At 39.7% G+C, this 19,956-nt stretch overlaps 1 protein-coding gene across 2 annotated transcripts in view; it reads right to left on the reverse strand.

The window, feature by feature from the left end:
• GAN (gigaxonin) overlaps positions 1–19,956 on the reverse strand; it is a 60,852-nt gene that overhangs the window by 27,903 nt on the left and 12,993 nt on the right. Inside the window, exons 2-4 of one of the 2 annotated variants that reach the window (XM_074314526.2) lie at positions 4,805–4,919; positions 2,107–2,457; positions 123–340 (exon numbers count right to left, since the gene is read on the reverse strand). In XM_074314526.2, coding sequence (XP_074170627.1) covers positions 123–340; positions 2,107–2,457; positions 4,805–4,919 — 684 coding nt within the window. The remainder of the gene's footprint in view (positions 1–122; positions 341–2,106; positions 2,458–4,804; positions 4,920–19,956) is intronic. The other variant, XM_074314527.2, reaches the window with a different exon arrangement.

The raw sequence follows: 19,956 nt of genomic DNA on the forward strand, positions 1-19,956 counted from the left end.
ACCATTAAAAAAAATCTATTGCTACTATGCGTTAGATACTGAAAAATATTATGAACTCTTGTGTACAGGGAAATCTCTCTTCCTTTAAACCACTTTTCCAACAATGGCAGACGCATACTTACACTCTTTCTTCTCCACCAACAGTCACAATGCATTCAGAGTAGCCCCGGGGCTTGAAATTTGCTAGCATTGCCTCTCCTTGCTGTGGCTGGCTCAGTGGTATGTTGCTGCACTCTTTGACAATTTCTCGTACTAATGGTTCATTCAGCATCTGTTCCCGTAAGTAGCTGGAGTCTAACCCTGAAACCCACAGTGCTGACATAACATCTTTCATGTGGACCTATGGAAGAGGGCAGAAAGGATGGAGAGACAAAAAAAACGGAAAATGCAACACACAGTTTTTAGAATATACATTTTCCAACTCATGGCAAACTAAAACTGTTAATAAATTATCAATAGGTATAAGTGCCAATATTGCTTGACTATGCTTACTGGCCCCTTTCCTTTCTATTTCCCATAGCCTTAAAAAATACTAGTTTAATTTAAAAAATCACCAGTTCAGATTTATATTTGATGTATCACTGCAAAGTTTCAAGTAGCTTTCTTTATACCTGAAATGGTTTCCACAATAATATGAAAACTTAGAAGAACTGTGCTATAGTTTGTTTTATCTCTTACTTGGATGTGCTGTGAGATAAATGACATTTATAAAAACATTATTTACAGTAATACCTTGATACAGTAGGATAAACTAGATAATGAAAATATATCAACATTAATATTACAAGAAAAATATAGAAAAGTTCAAAAAAATATCCTGAGTACTATATAATCGTTTCTTTAGTAATTGTTAAAAATATCTAACAAATGTAGTATGAATGATACACTTTCATGCTCAATCATTACTTTTGAACCAATTGACTATAGCATTCTACACACATAAGGTGAAACTCTTTAACGACTAGTTTTTCTTGGTTTTGAAGTACTCATTTTAAGGTATACTCTTCCATACCCTGAGTATTAAAAGTCAACAGTCTTTACAGTATCAAGCTCAGATTAAACAAAAGATGAAGAGCTGCCTCTTGTTTCCCGAGCAGCCAGTTGACCTTAACATCCTCATCTCTTTAAGGCAAGAAGAGGGTCAGGGAGAAGCTACTGACGGTGGTCTCAGTGAATGAATGGCAGCAAGCTGGAAACTTTGATCTCCTTTCCTCATTTACCCAACTAACGTGGAAAACAGAACAATAACTGTGCTGACTATGCTGAGACAACAAGCAGTTTCTAAACAGACATACTCATAGGCCTACAGAATTTTAAAAAATTACAAGACAATCATTAAAACATAAGTCAATCATTATCAAGAACAATTAACAATGCAATTGCACATTTTGAAAACTACTCTAAAACCAACTATACTTCTTATCTTGAATATAGTAATTGGAGCTAGTCTCTAATTGCTAAATATTGGACTTAAAGCGCTATGATTTTGCTCCCTCCCCCAATGTAGTCACAATTTGGATCTAAAGCCTGATATTCTCTACAACCATTCCTTCCTAGGCTGTCACTCCCAGAGCCTTCCCACCTGGAACTGCATTGCCCTGAAACCTCAGAGGGCTCTCCCGCTTCCTCCTGAGTGGTGCCAATCACTTGAGGGAGAGCCCACGCCCCTCATTCCTCTGCCAGAGCTCCAACTGCCCCCTCACCATGCTGCCTGCATCAGAGTTGCTGTAGGGGTTGGCCCAGCGATGTAGAGGGGAAGGATGCTGAAAGCGAGGGTGGGAATGCTGCATTTCTATAATCTTCAGTTTAAGCTTGAAACACATTTTCCCATGAAAAACAACATACAAAGGATATTATGTGTCTTACAAGTATTCTTAATTTCATTGCTATATTGAGTTACATGGGCTTTTATAGGCTGGTCTGAAAAACCAATCGCTTTAATGATCCTATAGGAAGATGTTTCACAGATTACCTTTTAGATCACAACTTTGCAAGATTTTCGCATTGAAGGAGAAAGACAGAAGAGCTATAATTTTGATTAAAAATAACTAAATCAATGAAATACGTAAAAAGGCAAAGTTAGACCACGTTATAAACTACAGATACCTTTCTCATTTCTGTATCATGTGCTATCCATCGAATTACTGCCTCAAATACGTATCTTTCATTGCCAACGTTTAACTTCTCAAGAGAAATCACTTCTTTCAGCTTCTGAGGACTCAGTTCTAGAAATTCTTCTGTGCTGCTGACATCTCGGAAGTGCGTCTCCAGGTATTCCGTGGCAAGGTAGTGGACGTGGTGCAGGCAGTAATGAAGCGCAAAGTCACGGATCCCAATGCAGTTCTCAGCAGCAATGCAGCCTTCTAAGAACTCACAGCACAGAGTTTTAAGATCCGTCAGCAGGAGCAGGTCCGCTGCCTGTACAACATCTTGGATAGTGTCTTCATTTAGCCGGATCTATAAGAATATCATAAATATTTTATACTTAACTATATATAGTTAAAACCCAAACCACTAATCTATTAGGCTGAACCACATGAAAACTGCATTTCTGTAGGTCAGAAATGATGGAGTATTGGCAATTTCATATGGTTCAACATAGTACTTTTTCCAGGAAGATTTTGAGGGCTGGTTAACTTTTCCCAGGGTTCCCCTGCTTTTCCAATGTTAACTACCAATAACCCTTCAAGATGAATTGTCATGTTGCCGACTTCTACACTTAATTTAGAGAAAAACCTTAAATGATTGAAATGCTTAGGAAATGAAAGTTCTGTATTCTATGGTAAACTGAAGGTGATTTCTTTAAATACTAGCACCACAACTGTTGAAAATCTTGCCTCCAGTTATATTAAGTTCTCTCTTTTGCCGAATGGTATGTCAAGATGAATGCAAGGGGGGAAAAGGGGCCCACACTGCCTCAGAGGCCTCATATGAATATCAAACATCGTACTCAGTGCAATAGATACAATTTAGTCTCAAAGCTACTTTCTGGAATAAATTTCTAATATAAGGTTTTAAAAAATTATTATGATCATTTACTTTTCCATAATTTCCTTCAGTTTGACTGATGCTTCTTCCTTCACCCACTTCAGTTCTTCTGTACAACAGCAAGATGATGTAAAGAAACAAGCCTCTAAAATATTGCCAAAATCACAAGCAGTTCAGACTCTCTCAAAGAATGGGTATTCATCCTCCATTTGGAAATGTGAAGGGGAGATTTCAGAGTATAGAGTACAGCAAGAAACAGTTTACCGCATTTTACACACTGTGGACCACAGATACAAACAAAATGTACAATTGCCAATCACCTTAGAAACTGAGCAACAAAACTGAACAGAAGTGTATGGGGTAAGCTACGAGTACGGAGAAATTTCCCATTTACACAACATATTAAATTTAGCCACAAGACAGTAGACTATTCAAATGTAGGCATGTGAAAAAAACATTAAATTCCATCTCAATAAAAACTAAACCGACAAATCAGGAGTTTGTTGTAACTTACATTGCAACTATGATTTTAAAATAATTAATTTAAATTGGGAACAAAATCTGTAAATAAAGTCTCAAGTTTCAAATCTAAGCCTTAACATGAATATGCTCTTATTGGCTTAAAACTTGTTGTAAGTGCCACTAAATCGATTTTATAAGTAAGGTAAAAGGTTGGTGCTAAGCCTGGTTTTGTGATGCTATAGAGTATCTCCAATATTTTAGGGGCTGTCCCAAAATTCATTTAAATTACGTTATTTTAAACAATCTTATACATACACACAACCTTACATCCACATACCCACGACCTAGTGTTTAGAGAAAAGAGAAGGAGATGACATGAAATTAAACCTAAACTTCAAAAACGGTGACAATTACCGAGTTTGACTCTGAACACAATGAGTACATTTAAAGAAAGGAAGCAGTACAACTCAGAATACTTAGAAACATGTAGGAGACATAGCCCTTACAAAAAGGAAAAGTAAAATAAGATGAAGAAGGAATAAAGGAGAGAGTAAGAAACAAGCTTTCAACAAGAGTAGACATAAAATGCATTCTCACATAACCAAATGTGAGACACACTAACTTCTTCCTGTTAAAACAACAACTACAAATGAGCCCTGGTTCGCACCTAAGATTTTTTTTTACGAGTCCTCATACTACACTTTAAATCACATCATATGAGGTGGGGGGTTGGGTTGGAGGAGAGCAAAGAAAAGGAAAGAAACCTAATCCACGATCACTTTCTTTCCTGGGTTTCATTAAATCCTCAGAAATATAAATGGGTAGAAGGAGTAAAGGGCAATCAGAAAGGAAGAATGGGGTGGTACAGGGATGTTGGTCCTGCTGAGGCATCGTGATACAACACAGATGCCTGTCATTTGGGTGATTCTGGAACTCTTCATGTCTACAAAACAATCTCCACGGCCCAAGGAAGATCCCATTTCCATGCTACAGAGACAAAATGAGTTCTCCAATAGTGTGAGTACAAAGCGAGACTGGAATTAACATTTAAAAATAAGACAGCAGAGAAGGAAGCATCCCACATTCTTCATATCTCATGCTGGAAGGTGAAGCTCAAGATGGTAAAGTCAAACACTGGGATTGGGTAAGATTTTCCTTAGTCTGCCTTTCCGTAAAGAGCAGCGCATCGGAAGAACACACCTGGGTGCCATGAGCATAGGAGATTCTAGTCAAGCACACAGTGACAGAAGATGAAGATGAAGTGTTACGTGGCCATAGAATGGATGATAGGAGACCCTCACCCTGAGCTTGAGAAGCCTCTACTGAGTCTTCCTTCCTTTGTGTCTCATCATACCTGCCCACTGAAGATGTAATCCAGGATCTCTCTCATAACCATTACCGATATCCCTTCAAGTTCAATCTTATAGGTTGATCCATCATCTTTTGGAGGATTATAGTTTAACTTTGTCCTAAGAAAGGGAAAAAAATGTAAAATTTCTATGAAAGAACAGAAATAGGTATGAATATTTATGCACTAAATATTCTATAAAGCATATACTTATCAGTATATGAACCCCACCTAGAAAATTCAACTTAACTTCAGATCAATGTATTTTTTAACTTTAAACTATTAAACATTTGTTCCAGAATTCAGAAATGCTACTTCTTAAAAAATAAAACAAAACAGACCACCAAAGAACTAAGATCCATGTGAGCAAAGATCTCTACTTCACCTTGAAAAACCCCAGGCCTTTAGGCTTATTTTTTTTCACGTATTATGTCATTATTTTTAGCAATGTAACGAGGACGCCCCCAAACCTACCATCCAAAACAAAAGCTAGGACCTTGACAATAACCTGCTTCTAACCTATAGTCCTCCCCACAAATCCATTCCACCGCTGCTTCCATCTGAAGTAACTATTATCCCAAATCCTATGTTCCAGTTTCCCTTGCTTTCTTTATTATTGTATCCATTAAATGTATAATATATAAAAAGTTATTATATCTATATAATACATTATCACATACATGAAATATATAACATATAAGTAAATAAATAAATATGTATATATACATATATAGATATAATTTTAAGTTGTTTTTAATTTTATAGAGTTTCATGCTGACTATAATCTTTTGGGGCTAACTCTTTTCATTTAATATTATATTGCTAAGAGTCATTCATATTGCTGCCTATCACACTAGTTCTTTCTGCTGTATACTAGTCCACTTTCCCGTTGATGGACCTCTGTACCTTTTCCAGGTTTTTGGTACTGTGAGCAGTATTGCTATGACTATTGCCTATGTCTCCTTTAGTACTATGCAAAACAAATTCCCCTTGGTTGTAGCCCTGGGAGTACATGAGAAGAATTATGCTCAATTATTCTCCAAAGTATGAGACGCTACTAAATCACTCTCCAAAATAGTTGGAGTAGTTAACTGTCATCTGGTACGTGGAAGAGAATCTGTGGATCCAAACTCTACGACATTTGAATCTGTCACACCCCCTAAGTTCTGCCACTCCAGGGAGTGAAATACGGTCTCTTGCTGTGTTGTCATCTGCATTTCCCTCATGATCCAGGTGCTGAATATCTCTTCATATGTTTGTGGCCACATGCGTTTTCTCTTCTGTGAAACACATATGTTCACATCAAGTCTTTTGTTCACTTTTTTATTGAGTTCAATGTCCTCCTCATATTCAGGCGGAGGATTCTTTATTATATTCTTCATATTAATCCTTGGTAGACTTGCCACTTTTTAAAGGTGACGAACAAGTTGAAGAATAACTTCATGGTCAATGCTTTTTGTGTCTTGTTTTGGTATCTTACTCAAGGTCTAAAAGATATTCCTAATTTAGCAGTGAGGCAAGCTAAGACAGCCTAAATTGCATTTAAGACCTCCAAAGGATCGGAATTGGTAGTATGGGGAATCTGTGGAAGGAGGGATAAAAGATGAGCTAAAAGCAAAAGAATGGACTGACAAAGTCTTAAGAAACAGTTGGATTTCCAGATCCTTCCTCCACATATATACACAATTCTCCTGCACAGTTTATTAAGGCTCTCCCCAGCTCTAGTAGAAGGTAAGTGATTTACATTCTTAAGAGTAAAAACTGAGGGTGGGTCTTCAACAAGGGCATATCATGCACACATGAGGGTGGGTGTACTGTACCAAAAACTGAGAGTTAAGAGAGTCTTTACATACTGAATGTTGAGACCATCAGTCTTTTTTCTCAATTCTGCTCTTAAAATGCTGAAAGTCAGACCTATAGCCTCCAGGCAAAAAACTGGAAGACTCTTCTGGAGGATTTGATGAGCCCAAAAGTAAGGACCTAACGATATAGACATAGGTATGCCTCAAGGAAATGACCCAGCTTGAACATGCAACAGTGAAACCCGCACTCAATAAGCCTAACCTACAGGGTCTGAGCTCCCAATACATTTTGGAGCAGCACTTCTGAAGCTTCTTCATTTCACACCATACACAGAAAATGTAATCTTTTCTGGGGTAAACAGATGAGGCTGTGTGGAGGCCAGGGGTGGACAGGGGACCCAAGCCTCCCCAGATGCTGCTCAACCACTCTGAGAGCTGATACCATCATTATCTTCACACACCTTTAACACATTTTTTTGGCATACTGGTCAAGAAACTCTGCTTTAGACCCCACTATTAAAACTGAGCAAACAGGATTCAACAGATGTCTGAGAAAGAATGACAGAAACCAAAACCAACAGAAAACAAAAAAAACAAAGGCAACTTGGGAAGTAGTAAAGATTATGCAAGATGAAAAGTCAAGGTAAAAAGAAAACCTTTCATTAATATTACCAGAGAGAAAAGAGGATATGGTGCTCATGAAACAACAATAAGATTCTATAAAAAGGGACATTCAGAGAACAATAAAAAAATTTTAAGGGCTACAAAAATTTTTTTTAAATATAATGTCAAAATAAAAAGTTATAGAAATCTCCCAGAAAAGACAGCAAATAGACAAAGATAGAAAATAGGAGGACAAGCTAAAAAATAACTGGCAGATCAGTCCAGAAGTTTGAATATCTGAAAAATAGGGATGCCCCCCACAAAAAAGGAAAGTATTATCAAGTAAGTGTTCATAATGGATGAAATAACCCCTTTTCAAGGTATATACTTCAGAATACTGGAAACAGAAAAAAATCTTATAAGTTTCTGGGAAGAAAAAAAGGTTACACAGAAAAAAATAGGAATCAGAATGGCTTCAGACTTCTAAACTGAAGTTAAACAGCAAAGGGGAAATCATTTCAGAATTCTGAAGAAAAGTATTTCCAACTTAGATTTTTATAACCAGCCAAACTACCAATCAAATGTCAGGCTAAGAGACATTTTCAGCTATGCACGGTCTCAACACAATTTATCCCCCATGCAATCTTTCTCAGAATGATGTTGAAAAATGTGCCCCAACAAACAAGGCAGTACATCAATAAAGAGAATTATCCTGGATACTAAAAAGACATGATCCAATACAGGAAAGAAGTGAAGTGAATGCAGGGAATGGTAAAGGATAGTCCTAGTATAATAGCTATGTACCAGTAGGAGGAAGCCAGACCATTCTGGTGCCAGTAGGAGGCCTTGGTAGACCTCTAATATGAAATTGATAGAATATATAATGATCTGAAGGTATAGGGAGGATACTCAGACAACTTTGTTTCCTCCCTGTATTTCATATCTACTATTCCTGCCTTTATAGTTTCTACTGAACTAATAGTTTCACTGAAAGGGTATTTCATTTCTTGTTGCTGCACCCTAGGTTTATCTATATGCCTGACACTTTTATTAAAAGTGAAAAAAATTTTCAGTCAATTTTTAGTCAAGAGAGAAAAATAGTATAAGTAGTAAGAATAATGCGGAAAACATTAATATCTGGCTCTGAAATGCATCATATACTATTTTGGCGGCAGATATATCTTCCAGTAATGCTTCACTTGGGATGTCATGACTATTTGTATTTTTTAGTCACTGGGCTGGTTATCAATATATCGACTGTCATATCCAAATTCACACTTTTTGCATGCTCTGTGAAAATGGATGTGAGCCTTTTAAATAAGTTTCCAATGTTAAGCTTTTCAGTAGAGGGCACTGGAAAGACACTGAAAGAGGCAAGAGTTTTGCTTCCTAGTTCTTGTATAGCAGCTTGGTAGGCTCCTACAATGCAGCCTGCTTTTCAGTTTCAGGCTCCTTCAATGCACACCTGCCAGCAGCACCCTGCAGCACCCCCACCCTGCAAAAATCTCTTTCAGGCAGTTTTGTAGTAGAGTGTTTCTGGTGAGACACCTCCTCATGAACAGCTCTCCCAGGCACCGTAGAGGACAAAGTTCTGACAAGTTCCAGAGGGCTGTTTTCAAGCCAGTCCCACCAGTATGACTTCTCTGCCATGCAGTGAGCTACAGCTGTGCCCTGTCCAATAATGGCTGGATCTCAGCCCTGGTGGTGGAGGCTGCTTCTTATATCAGCTATTTCTATATTTTTTAAAAAGACTTTTCTTTACTTCTTATTAGCCAATCCCTCATTACTCCAATCTCCTGTCATAATTCATTCTTTATATTAAACTTTCTTTGTTCAAGTGTGGTTTCTTTCTGACTAGACTTCAACTGAGAGAGTTGCTAACCAATTTAAAGACAGTAGCTCCAAAATATGTTCAGAGGAGGCTCAACCTAGAATCAGTTGTTCTTACTTATAAAGTAATTCATGTTCAGCGAGAAGGGCTGTGCCTACGGGTGGGCTGTGGCTGCTGGTGGGAGGGAGACTGGGCCGATGGGGGAAGGGGACTGTTTACAAGGAGACTGCTCCTTGTTGCCCTGTTTCATTTTTGAACCATGTGACTGGATTGGTTTTTTTGTGTTTGTGGTTTTTTTTTAAAAGACAACTATACTGTCATATGTTTTTACAAGGAAAAGGGTCCCTTTTAAAGAGTACAGTTTTCTCTCAGTGGGAGGCAGATTCATGGCTAAAAGGACAGAAAAAAAAGACTCCTTTTAATACGAGCACTGACCATTTCAGACTTCTATGAAACCAGATTGTTTTCAAAGCCCATAAAAAATAAATTACTGTACAAAGTCTCTAAACATCTGACGGTAAATTACAAAACTTTATATTAATTATGGTTTAAATTCAGACCCTTTTACACCTGCCCGCAAACCTTCTCATTTTCCTATCCTGCTTTTGACCTCCCCCAATACCATCTGTGCACATCCAATTCCTACCCATCTTCTAAAGGCTACAGTTGACCCTTGAACAATGCAGGGGGATTGGGAGCACCGACCCCCCAGCACACTTGAAAATCAGCGTACAACTTCTGATGCCCTAAAAACTTAACTACTAATAGCCAAAGCCTTATTGAAAACATAGTCAATTAACACGCATTTTGTATATGTATTACATACTGTATTCTTACAATAAAGTGAGCTAGGGAAAAGAAAATGTTATTAAGAAAATCACAAGGAAGAGAAAATACATTTACAACAATGCACATATTTACTGAAATAAATCCATGTGTAAGTGGACTCATGCACTTGTTCAAACCCGTGTTGTTCAGGGTCAACTGTAATTAAAACACTAGTTCCACAAAAACGTTTTCTGTATCACTCCCTCCTGCCATAGGATGGACCTACACCCTCACCTCCATACAGGTAAAAATAATTTTCTTGCTAAAAATTTCCCCAGCACTTGATATTATGAGTTCATCATTTTTATTGTGGTATTTATATAAATATCCCCTTTGCTATCTCCTTTACTGAACTTTAAGTTCGTGGAGGCCAGAGTCCTCTTATCACTATAACCCCACAACCTAGCCCAGCAGTTTACAAAGAATAGAAGTTCAATAATCATTTGTAAAACATGTTTTTGAATTGATGGTGGCTTTTAACTATCTGAAGTGCTGTCACATGAGACGTTTTTTCCTGGATGACCTCAGGTACAGTGAAGCAGAACTGGAATCAGTATGAGGAAGAGCTTTCTAATAATTTCATCCGTCCAACACTGAAAGGATTGAAGCATGGGGCTTCTCAAACTTTATTGTTCATATGAGTCACCTGAGGATCTTGTCAAATGCAGGTTGCTATTCAGAAGGTCTGTGGCTGGGGCCGGAGTGTCTGCATTTGTAACAAGCTCTCAGGCGACGCATACTGCCGGTCTACAGACCATTCTGAGTAGCAAGGGGTTAATTGATGCTTCCCCAATTATCCATGGTGTGTTTTTGTATTTCTCATCCATCCCAGATGAATATTTTGAAAGTTGCTAAGAGAGTAGATCTTAAAAGTTCTCATCACAATAAAAAAAAATTATGTATGGTGACCGATGTTAACTAGACTTATTGTGGTAATCATTTCACAATACTACAAATATCAAATCACCATCTTGCACACCAGAAACTAATATAACGTTATATGTCAATTATATCACAATAAAAAAAAATTATTAGAAAAATGAAATTAAACAGGTATAAAATGCAGGCTCCAATTATTGTATCATTCGATTCAACAGACATAAAATTACTCTGTCAAATTGCTACAAGAATTTCTAAACTCTTACTCTTGATACATTATCGTGGACAGGTGACAATTCACAGACTATCACCAGCCTACAGATGACATCTCAGTGCGCTGGATGACCATCTGTCTGTCAAGAACATAGTGAAAGTTGGTCTTTCTAATCTTACATAGTAAGAATCACTCAAATCTACTGTGAAATAATCTTGCTTCATACCAATTGTCATTCAGTCACTTCCTTCTTTCATTTCTTAGTCACCATCCCTTTCTCATTTAGTAACCTCATGAACTTGTTTTATCTTCCCTTTCTCTTCACTTTTCCCCCTACTCCCCAACTAAATCTCTATATACCTTTAGTTTTTGTTCTATTCTGTTACACGTTTCCTTCAGTAAATACCTTAATTTTTATACCATAATTTTTCCAGTAGCTACCAATTAACTGTCCTTGTCACTCCTCTAGCCCAACACATTTTCTCCATCGCTTCCCTTTTTTATTGATAATTTTCTCATCTTCCACATCATTTCTATCTCCTCCGCCACACATAACTGAGAATTCAATGAACTGAATGAGTTAATAAATTTATATTTAAAAAAACTAAGCTAAAAGGTTAATAACTGATAGTTTTGTTTTGAAAGTTAGCCCATATGTAAAGTTAGCCCATATGATTTACCATATGGAGGTAAATCAACAGTTCTTTTCTGTGCTTTCCAGCTCTGCCCTGAGAAGCAACAGGGTCATGTGTAAATTTATTGAAGTCACAATATCTTTGTTTTTGCTTTTTATATTATGTAGTGTCAGTTTACAAACCTTCTCCTAGAAAATGCAGCAGTCTTAACATACCAGACTTTGAGAATTTCCTAACACTCTGAAAAAACTAGAAATAATTGGGAGTATGATAAAACTGGGCCTCAGGTATTCAGATATAAATATCGTTGCCTGTCACATTCTTCCCCGGTTTCTGTTTCTAGGGCAAGACTTTCCCCCTCTCTGCCCTTGTTTTCCCATTTGTAAAGAGAAGAGGTTAAATGAGGTGATTCGACAGCGCTTCCCTCCCTGACCATTTCTGGACTAACCTGCTGAAACAGGCCACACCGACCTAATGCAAAGAATCAGCTCTGGAGACAGTCTGATACCTAGAGGACGGAGTCCAGCCACCTCAATCAGTTATCCAGGATTTATAATATGCCTTCTGTGGGTCGTGCAGTATAAGTTTATTTTTCCTTCAATCACTCATCCTCTGGGCAAGCATTTATATTCTGTTCTATTAATGTTGAATAGAAGTGAAACAAAATCAATTTTTCTTTTTCCCGACAACACTATAAAGGTTTCATAAGAAAAAAGTGGTTGGCTATTAGCTAATAAAGACGCTGGTATTATTCAAAGTTTTACACCCATGAAAGAGGTCTACAACTTTTAAAGAAGTAGAACAGAGCCAAAGCACTCTGTTGATTATATATACAGTTCTCTTCTTATTGGCTACCAATTGCTGAAAAAGTTCAACGTGTCTCAATGCCGTACCAACAACCCAGGTAATCAGGCCTGGTCGTCCTCTTCCAAGAATCATGTCAGCCACTACTGAATAGGATGTGATTTAACAGTGACAGAGAATAAGTCTAAGTGACTTTTCTTCCCCTATGATGCAAAAGCTTGTCTCCAATAAAAGCAAGGAAACATATTCAAGGGGAAAGCAAGAGAATGTCATGTTCAAGAAGTCAAGATTTACGACATTCTGGGGTGATTCATGGCATTACTCATATGGTCTCCAACTGTGTAGCTACCGAGAGCAGGCTTCCCTGAGATACGTGCAGAGGGGCTCGGGCTCACAACTCCATTTGCCCACGTGGGCCAAACTGATCATCTACGTTCCTGTGGGAAGTATACATGACAAGTGCTGCCCAAACCCTCCTTTTTATTCTTCATCAGCTCCTAAAAAACACATCAAAATGGATTTTTAAGTCAGAGGATTTTCAGGGCAGTGCAACTACTCTGTATGATACTCCAATGGCAGATACATATGTCCAAACACACAAAATGCACAGTACCAAGAGTAAACCCTAATGTCAACTATGGACTTTGGGTGACAGTGACGTGTCCGTGTAGGTGCCACCTGTACCAAAGGCATCCCTCTGGCAGGGTGTTGATAACGTGGAGGCTGTGCCTGTGTGGGGACAGGGGTACACGGGACATCTATGTACCTTCCTTTCAATTTTGCTGTGATCCTAAAACTGCTCCCAGAACATAAAGTCTATTTTTAAAAATATATTTTTTAGTCCTCATTCAACTTAATGAAATAAAACTTTGCAGGTAATATTTCCATGGACAGATGGCATGCTCTCAGGACCAGGCGGTTTACAGCCTGCTTTTCTGTGAGTGGGAAGTCAGGACCCTGGCTATCTTACCGTCCCTGCCACTCAAGAATTCCATCTACAGGGAACAGCATTTACATGGATGTCTGAGACAAGACCAGGGGTCCCAAAGGGAGCCCCAAGGCAGCTCCTAGGCATGTGGTGCGCTCTGAACAGGTGCCACCGACTGACTTCCAGACGCGCGCCCCTCCCACAGCACCGTGACCTACAGGCTAACTAACCGTGGAGGCGCTCCTCCTACAGGGCCAAGCAAAGTGGGGAGCAGTGAGGAGCAGAAACCAGAAGGCACAGGTACGATGCTGCGTGACCCGTCCTGGACTGCCACCTGCCTACCCGTGGTCCACTTAGCGCAGCAGGTGGTAAAGAAAAACTAGAACTGGGGTCACATTCCTCCTTTTGACTCTAAGAGTTGAACTTGATTACGAGAGTGGCATTCTAATGGAGGCTAAATACTATTTCTTTTCCTTCATTAGTTCGTTTAATTTCCCTCTATTCATTTCTCTCTGCCTCCAATTCTTTTTACCTAGAGAGATTACGGTTTTCACTTATTTACCATCAAAACATTTTCCTCACACAGATCCTGGAACAACTCATAAGTTGAATGGGTTTTAAGAGCAGCTCCCCAACCTGGCTTTCCAGAATCTTCTGGAGAACTTTTATAGAAAAGCAGATCCCTGAGTCCCACCCCAGACCAACTGCGTCGGGTCCAAGACTAATGCTTAACAAATTCCCCAGCTGATTCTGACACATTGCCTCCTCCTGTTCTCCCCACCTCCCACTCCCCTTATCACATGGTTTAACCCTTCACTGACTTTAGGTCTCCATTCCAATAACACCTCTAGCGAGCAGCCCAGGTAGCACTATATCTAAAGTAACACCCCATCCCTTTCCTGCTCTATTCTTCTTCATTATCACCATCTAATAAACCACATTTTTTAATGACAACATACATGAAACCAGGAACCTTGCTTTGTTTACTGCTCTATTTTCATACCTCATAAACTGTCTGATACTGAATGAGCACTTGATAAATATGTATGGACTTGCTAACAGCACATAGCCAGGTTGGGGAACTGTTCGATTTTAATGCTGCAGTTTTAATAGTTTGTGTCAGTTACTGAAACAAAGTGGCCCTGAAATAAAATGTGCACAATAGCTAGAAATGGCATTATTAACCAGCTGAACAGTTGCGAGCTTTCCTGCTCTACATCCCGCTCGTCTGTCCACACTGAGCAGGTGATGCTTTCCCTGGTCCCCAATCCAGAGGCTGTTGTCTAGTCAGCAGTTCCAAAACTGACTGTCAAATTCTCGACCATCGTGCTGAGGCCGGCTGTAAACTGGACTCTAAGGCTGGTTGTCCAGGCGGTGTACAGTTTGCGAACAAGCCCAACTGTCTAGTGTGCCATCTCCCTTTGCTCCTTGGCCTTCTAGTCACCATCACCGGTGCACTGCATGGGAAAAGTAAGAGTGACAAAGTGATGGGGAAATGAGATTAGGAAAGGTTTCTGGAAAACCAAGCAGTTACTGTTCAGGTGTCATCCCACCAACCAACCCTGTGGTAAAGAAGCTGAAGCAGAGGATGCAGAATCTACCCTGAAGAGGCCACAGCCACAGCCCTACCCTTCCCTGACAACCTCCCTGCCGCTCGACTATGCAACAAAAGAGCGGTCATAAGAAGTCTGCCATTTCCCCCGGACAACACATCAGCCACCCGGAAGATGAAATACAGCACTTCATATTTTGATTTGCTCTTGGGAACCATGTCCAAATACATCGATATCTGACAGAAATACGAGAACAGAAAGTGTATGCCTTCGACAGGCATGTGATTTGAACAAAGGGGAAGTTTAACTGAGGGAAGACAGTGTTTTCTGAAAAGAGAACATGGGAAGTGTGAATTACATCTTAAGCAGGGTAACAACTCAAGGAACCGAGAGAGAGAGAGAGAGAGAGAGAGAGAGAGAGAGAGAGAGAGAGAGAGAGAGAGACACAATATCACAGGGACTGAGGATATGCACAACTATAAGTGACATTAATTACACCTGGCAGAAACACAAATCCCTGGAGGGAAAGACATAAAGTGTGACCAAACCAACAAAAACCGTAGTGTTAGAAAAATGACCATTTTATACAGCCAGTCCCTTCACTGTTCCAGACACAGAATTAAGTACTAGGTTTAGACTCAGATATTAGATTTCAACTAGTTGGTGGTCCCCATCCTTGAGGAACTGACAAACTATTACTTCTGACCATGGGCCTCATGTAAGTAAAATGAACTGCTGCAGTCATTTCTAGGAGTTTGGATTTTAACACACTTCTTTGAAGCTTCTAGCATTGTTCTGTGATCTAGTGTCCGTTATGTTCCACAATAAATCTTTTTTCCCAGCCTGCGAAAAGCCTACTCCTCCCCCAGCTGTCCCCTTCTTAGAAAATGGTATTATTTGCTACACAGCTGCTTAAGCCTAAAATTTAGGAGTACAACTAACAACTAACAGAAGGAATGCTTGAGCTACAAAGTGTACGTGGACAGTAAATAATGAGTGAAAGTTGATGAGGAATGGAATACAGGTATGCTTCATTTCGCTGTACTTCTCAGACATTGTGCTTTCTTGCAAATTGAAGGTAAGACCCTCCACCAGCAAAAAGATTATAATTTGCTCAAGGCTCAGATGATGGTTAGCATTTTTTAGCAGTAAAGTATTTTTTAATTAAATTATGTACATTATTTTTTTACACATAAGCTATTGCACACTTACTAGACTACAGTATAGTATACACATAACTATTGTGTTTCCCTGAAAATAAGACCTAGCCGGACAATCAGCTCTAATGCATCTTTTGGAGCAAAAATTAATATAAGACCTGGTATTACATTATATTATATTATATTATATTATATTATATTATATTATATTATATTATACCCGGTCTTACATTGTAGTTAAATAAGACCAGGTCTTATATTAATTTTTGCTCCAAAAGACACATTAGAGCTGATTGTCCGGCTAGGTCTTATTTTCGGGGAAACACAGTACTTATTATATGCACTGGGAAACCAAATAATTCATATGACTCACTTTATTGAGATATTCACTCTATTGCCATGGTCTGGAAGCAATATATCTGAGGTATGTCTGTATTTACATAATCTCAAAGCATCACTGCATAATTTACTTATTAATTACAAAGAGAAAAATAGTGGATTAACCTGGTAGACACCATCTTTAACCATGTGATCACACTAACATTACCAATGTGGGGACAAAAATAACATCATGGGCCCCCCAATATGATGTACCGCGGAGGATGCAATATCGCTCCAGTGGTATTCTTGCCCAAAATGCATAACCTCAAGCTAATTGTAAGAAATCAAACAAACCCAGGTTGAGGAACTTTCAACAAAATAACTAACCGGTACTCAGCAAAGTGCCAACACCGTGAAAGACCAGGGAAGAGTGAGGAACTGTCAGACTGGAGGAGACCAACGGGACGTGACAAGTCCCGTATAGTGCGGAGCAGGCGCTGTGCTAAGCAGAAGGGAGGCAAAAAGTCAGCTCTCTGGGGAGAGCTGGCAGAGAGGGCTGCATAGAGGTGGCCCCTGACCTGGGTCTTAGCTGAGTATTTTACAGGCATATTAGGAGGAAGAAGAGGGGACAGCGAAGGCACTGAGAATGGACAGAACACAAGTAGTTCAGCAAGGTTAGAGAGCAGAGCAGACACGGAGGAGAGGGGCCAGTTTCCGGAGGACGTACACACCAGACGAACCAGTTGGGACTTCACCTTGAGGGAAATGGAGCCACTCATGAGGAGGTTTTTTAAAATATTTTTATTTTGAAATAATTTTACTTATAAAATGTTTTAAAGAATTGCGGAGTTCTGGTAGATCCTTCATCTAACCTCTATTAACTAATGTTAATAGCTTAAGTAATCAGTACAATGATCAAAACTAAGAAATAAAGATTGGTGCAAACCTACTAAATAAACTATGGACTTTATTCGAATTTCACCAGTTTTCCCATAATGTCCTTTCTCTGCTCTGGGATCCAGTCTAGGGTTCCAAACTGCGTTTAGTTGTTGTGTCTCTAGCTCTGACAGTTCTCCAGTCTTTCTTCACCTTTCAAGAGCTTGAGTACTGGTGAGTACTGGTCAGTACTGTGCCCCTCAACGTGGGTTTATTTCATTTCGTATGATTAGACTGAGGTTACGCACTGTTGGCAGGAACCACAAAGGTGACGACAAGGCATTCTCCACATGTATCAGGGAGAACATGACGTTGACATGTATTATGACTGGGGATGCTAATCTTGGCCGCTTGGCCCTGTCTGCTTCTCTACTACAAACTTCAAGTTACTATTTTCCCCTCTGTTATAAATAGATATATTGGAGGAGATACTTTGAGAATACATAAATATCCTTTTTCTCCTCAAACTCTTGCCCACTAATTTTGGTATCCATTGGTGGATTTTGCCTGCAACAATTATTACTATGGTGTTCAAATGATGATTTTCTATCCTCTTATTCCTTCTATATTTATTAATTGAAACTCTTCTGTAAGGGAGAGCAGTCTACTCCATTTATTTCTTTATTCATCCATTTATTCATCCCTAGACACATGAATGTTTATTACATGGATTACAATGTAACATTATTGATATTCATTTTCTTGCTCAAATTATTGCAACTTTGGTCATTGGGAGTTCTTCCAGGTTGGCTCCTATGTTCTTTTCAAAAAGCCTCTATCTTGGGACCGGCCCGGTGGCTCAGGCGGTTGGAGCTCTATGCGCCTAACTCCAAAGGCTGCTGGTTTGATTCCCACATGGGCCAGTGGGCTCTCAACCACAAGGTTGCCAGTTCAATTTCTTGAGTCCCACAAGGGATGGTGGGCAGCGGCCCCTGCAACTAAGATTGAACACAGCACCTTGAGCTGAGCTGCCGCTGAGCTCCCAGATGGCTCAGTTGGTTGGAGCGCGTCCTCTCAACCACAAAGTTGCCGGTTCGACTCCTGCAAGGGATGGTGGGCTGTGCCCCCTGCAACTAGTAATGGCAACTGGACCTGGAGCTGAGCTGCGCCCTCCACAACTAAGACTGAAAGGACAACAACTTGACTTGGAAAAAAAGACCTGGAAGTACATACTGTTCCCCAATAAAGTCCTGTTCCCCTTTCCCAATAAAATCTTAAAAAAAAAAAAAGCCTCTATCTTCTTTCAAGCACCCTCTTGCTTTCTGACACAAAAGGCTTGTGGTGTATTTTTCATGCCCCAGTGCCTGAGTCAACCACGTCTCTAAAGACATTAGAGTTTTAAACATAATCTAATTACATTCTCAGAACATCACTCTGGCAGTAGCCGTGTGGAAGACTGACGGGAACCAAGCACGGAGGCAGACAAACCAGTAAGAGATCCTATCACAATTCAGAACTAACAAAAGCTAACTGTGAGCTGTGGCAATGGTGCAGAGGACACAGATCCCAGAGAAGCAGAGGTCGAAATGATAGTTCCCAGCATCAATGAAATGCTAAGGAGTGAGGAGGAGATGGCACCCCAAGGACTCCAGGTTCCTCCTGGGGAGTCTACTCGTACGTTACCCAGTACAGTAAATGAAGGGCGACGGAGAGGGAGCTGGGTTTAGGGTGGCCACATTGTAGGCTGCCAGGTATACAGGCCTGGGGCTCAGCAGAGAGCGCGGGGCAGAGGCCTCTTTGGGTTAGATGACATTGTCATGGAGAGAGTAGAGGAAGAGGACAGGATCTTGTGCCACATCGCATGTAGAGACATGGAGGGGAGAGCCAGAAAAGCAGACTGTAGGGAAAATGGGACAAAGGTGTCAGCGAAGCCTGGAGAGACTGAGTGTCAAGAAAGTGACCAAGAGTGATAAATACAACAGACAGGTTAAGTAAGATAAACACTTAAAAGTTTTTATTTGATTTGGTGATTATATTTAGCAAATCCTTAGACAGTTTTAATGGAGAGATAATGTAGCAGTCTAAGTGCAAAGTGAAGACAGAAACAGGAGGTGAGACCATGGACAAGCTAAACACGCTTCTTTCAAGAATCTTGCTGCAAAGGAAATCGTGCACATGTTAGAAAAGGACATAGAGTTTGTTTCCTTTCACCAGATGCAGTCATTCAACATTTGTACATTTTCTATATGCCAGGCACTGGAAAAGACGTAAGCATCCTTTTATGCGATGAAAAAGGAGCCAGAAGAGAAGGCAAAAAAAGAAAAAAAAATACAGGAGAAGGACGAAGATACACAACAGAACAACATCCTAGACGTAAAAGGAGAATACGGATGGCAGAGCAAGGGAGGGAAGGCCAGGGAGAATTAGCCCCGATGCGGATTCCTGCTCTATGGAAGACTGGAACGCAAATCATCATTAGATGACATTTAAACAGCATTGAAGGTGATCTTCAGAGTTAAAGTTTTTATGTCCAAATTTTAAACATCTAATACTCTGGATCAACGGTCAAATAACGACAACCCACAGCCTGTTTCTGTATGACCTTTGAGCTAAAAATGTAAAAGGTTGTTAAAACAAAAACAAAGAAGAATGTGTGACAGAGACCACATGTGGCCTGGGAAGCCAAAAATATGCCTATCCCTTTACCGAGCAAGTTTGCCAAAC

This window comes from Rhinolophus sinicus, chromosome 8 (assembly GCF_057876585.1).
Source record: "Rhinolophus sinicus isolate RSI-liver-muscle chromosome 8, RSI-T2T, whole genome shotgun sequence".
NCBI classification, from domain to species: domain Eukaryota; kingdom Metazoa; phylum Chordata; class Mammalia; order Chiroptera; family Rhinolophidae; genus Rhinolophus; species Rhinolophus sinicus.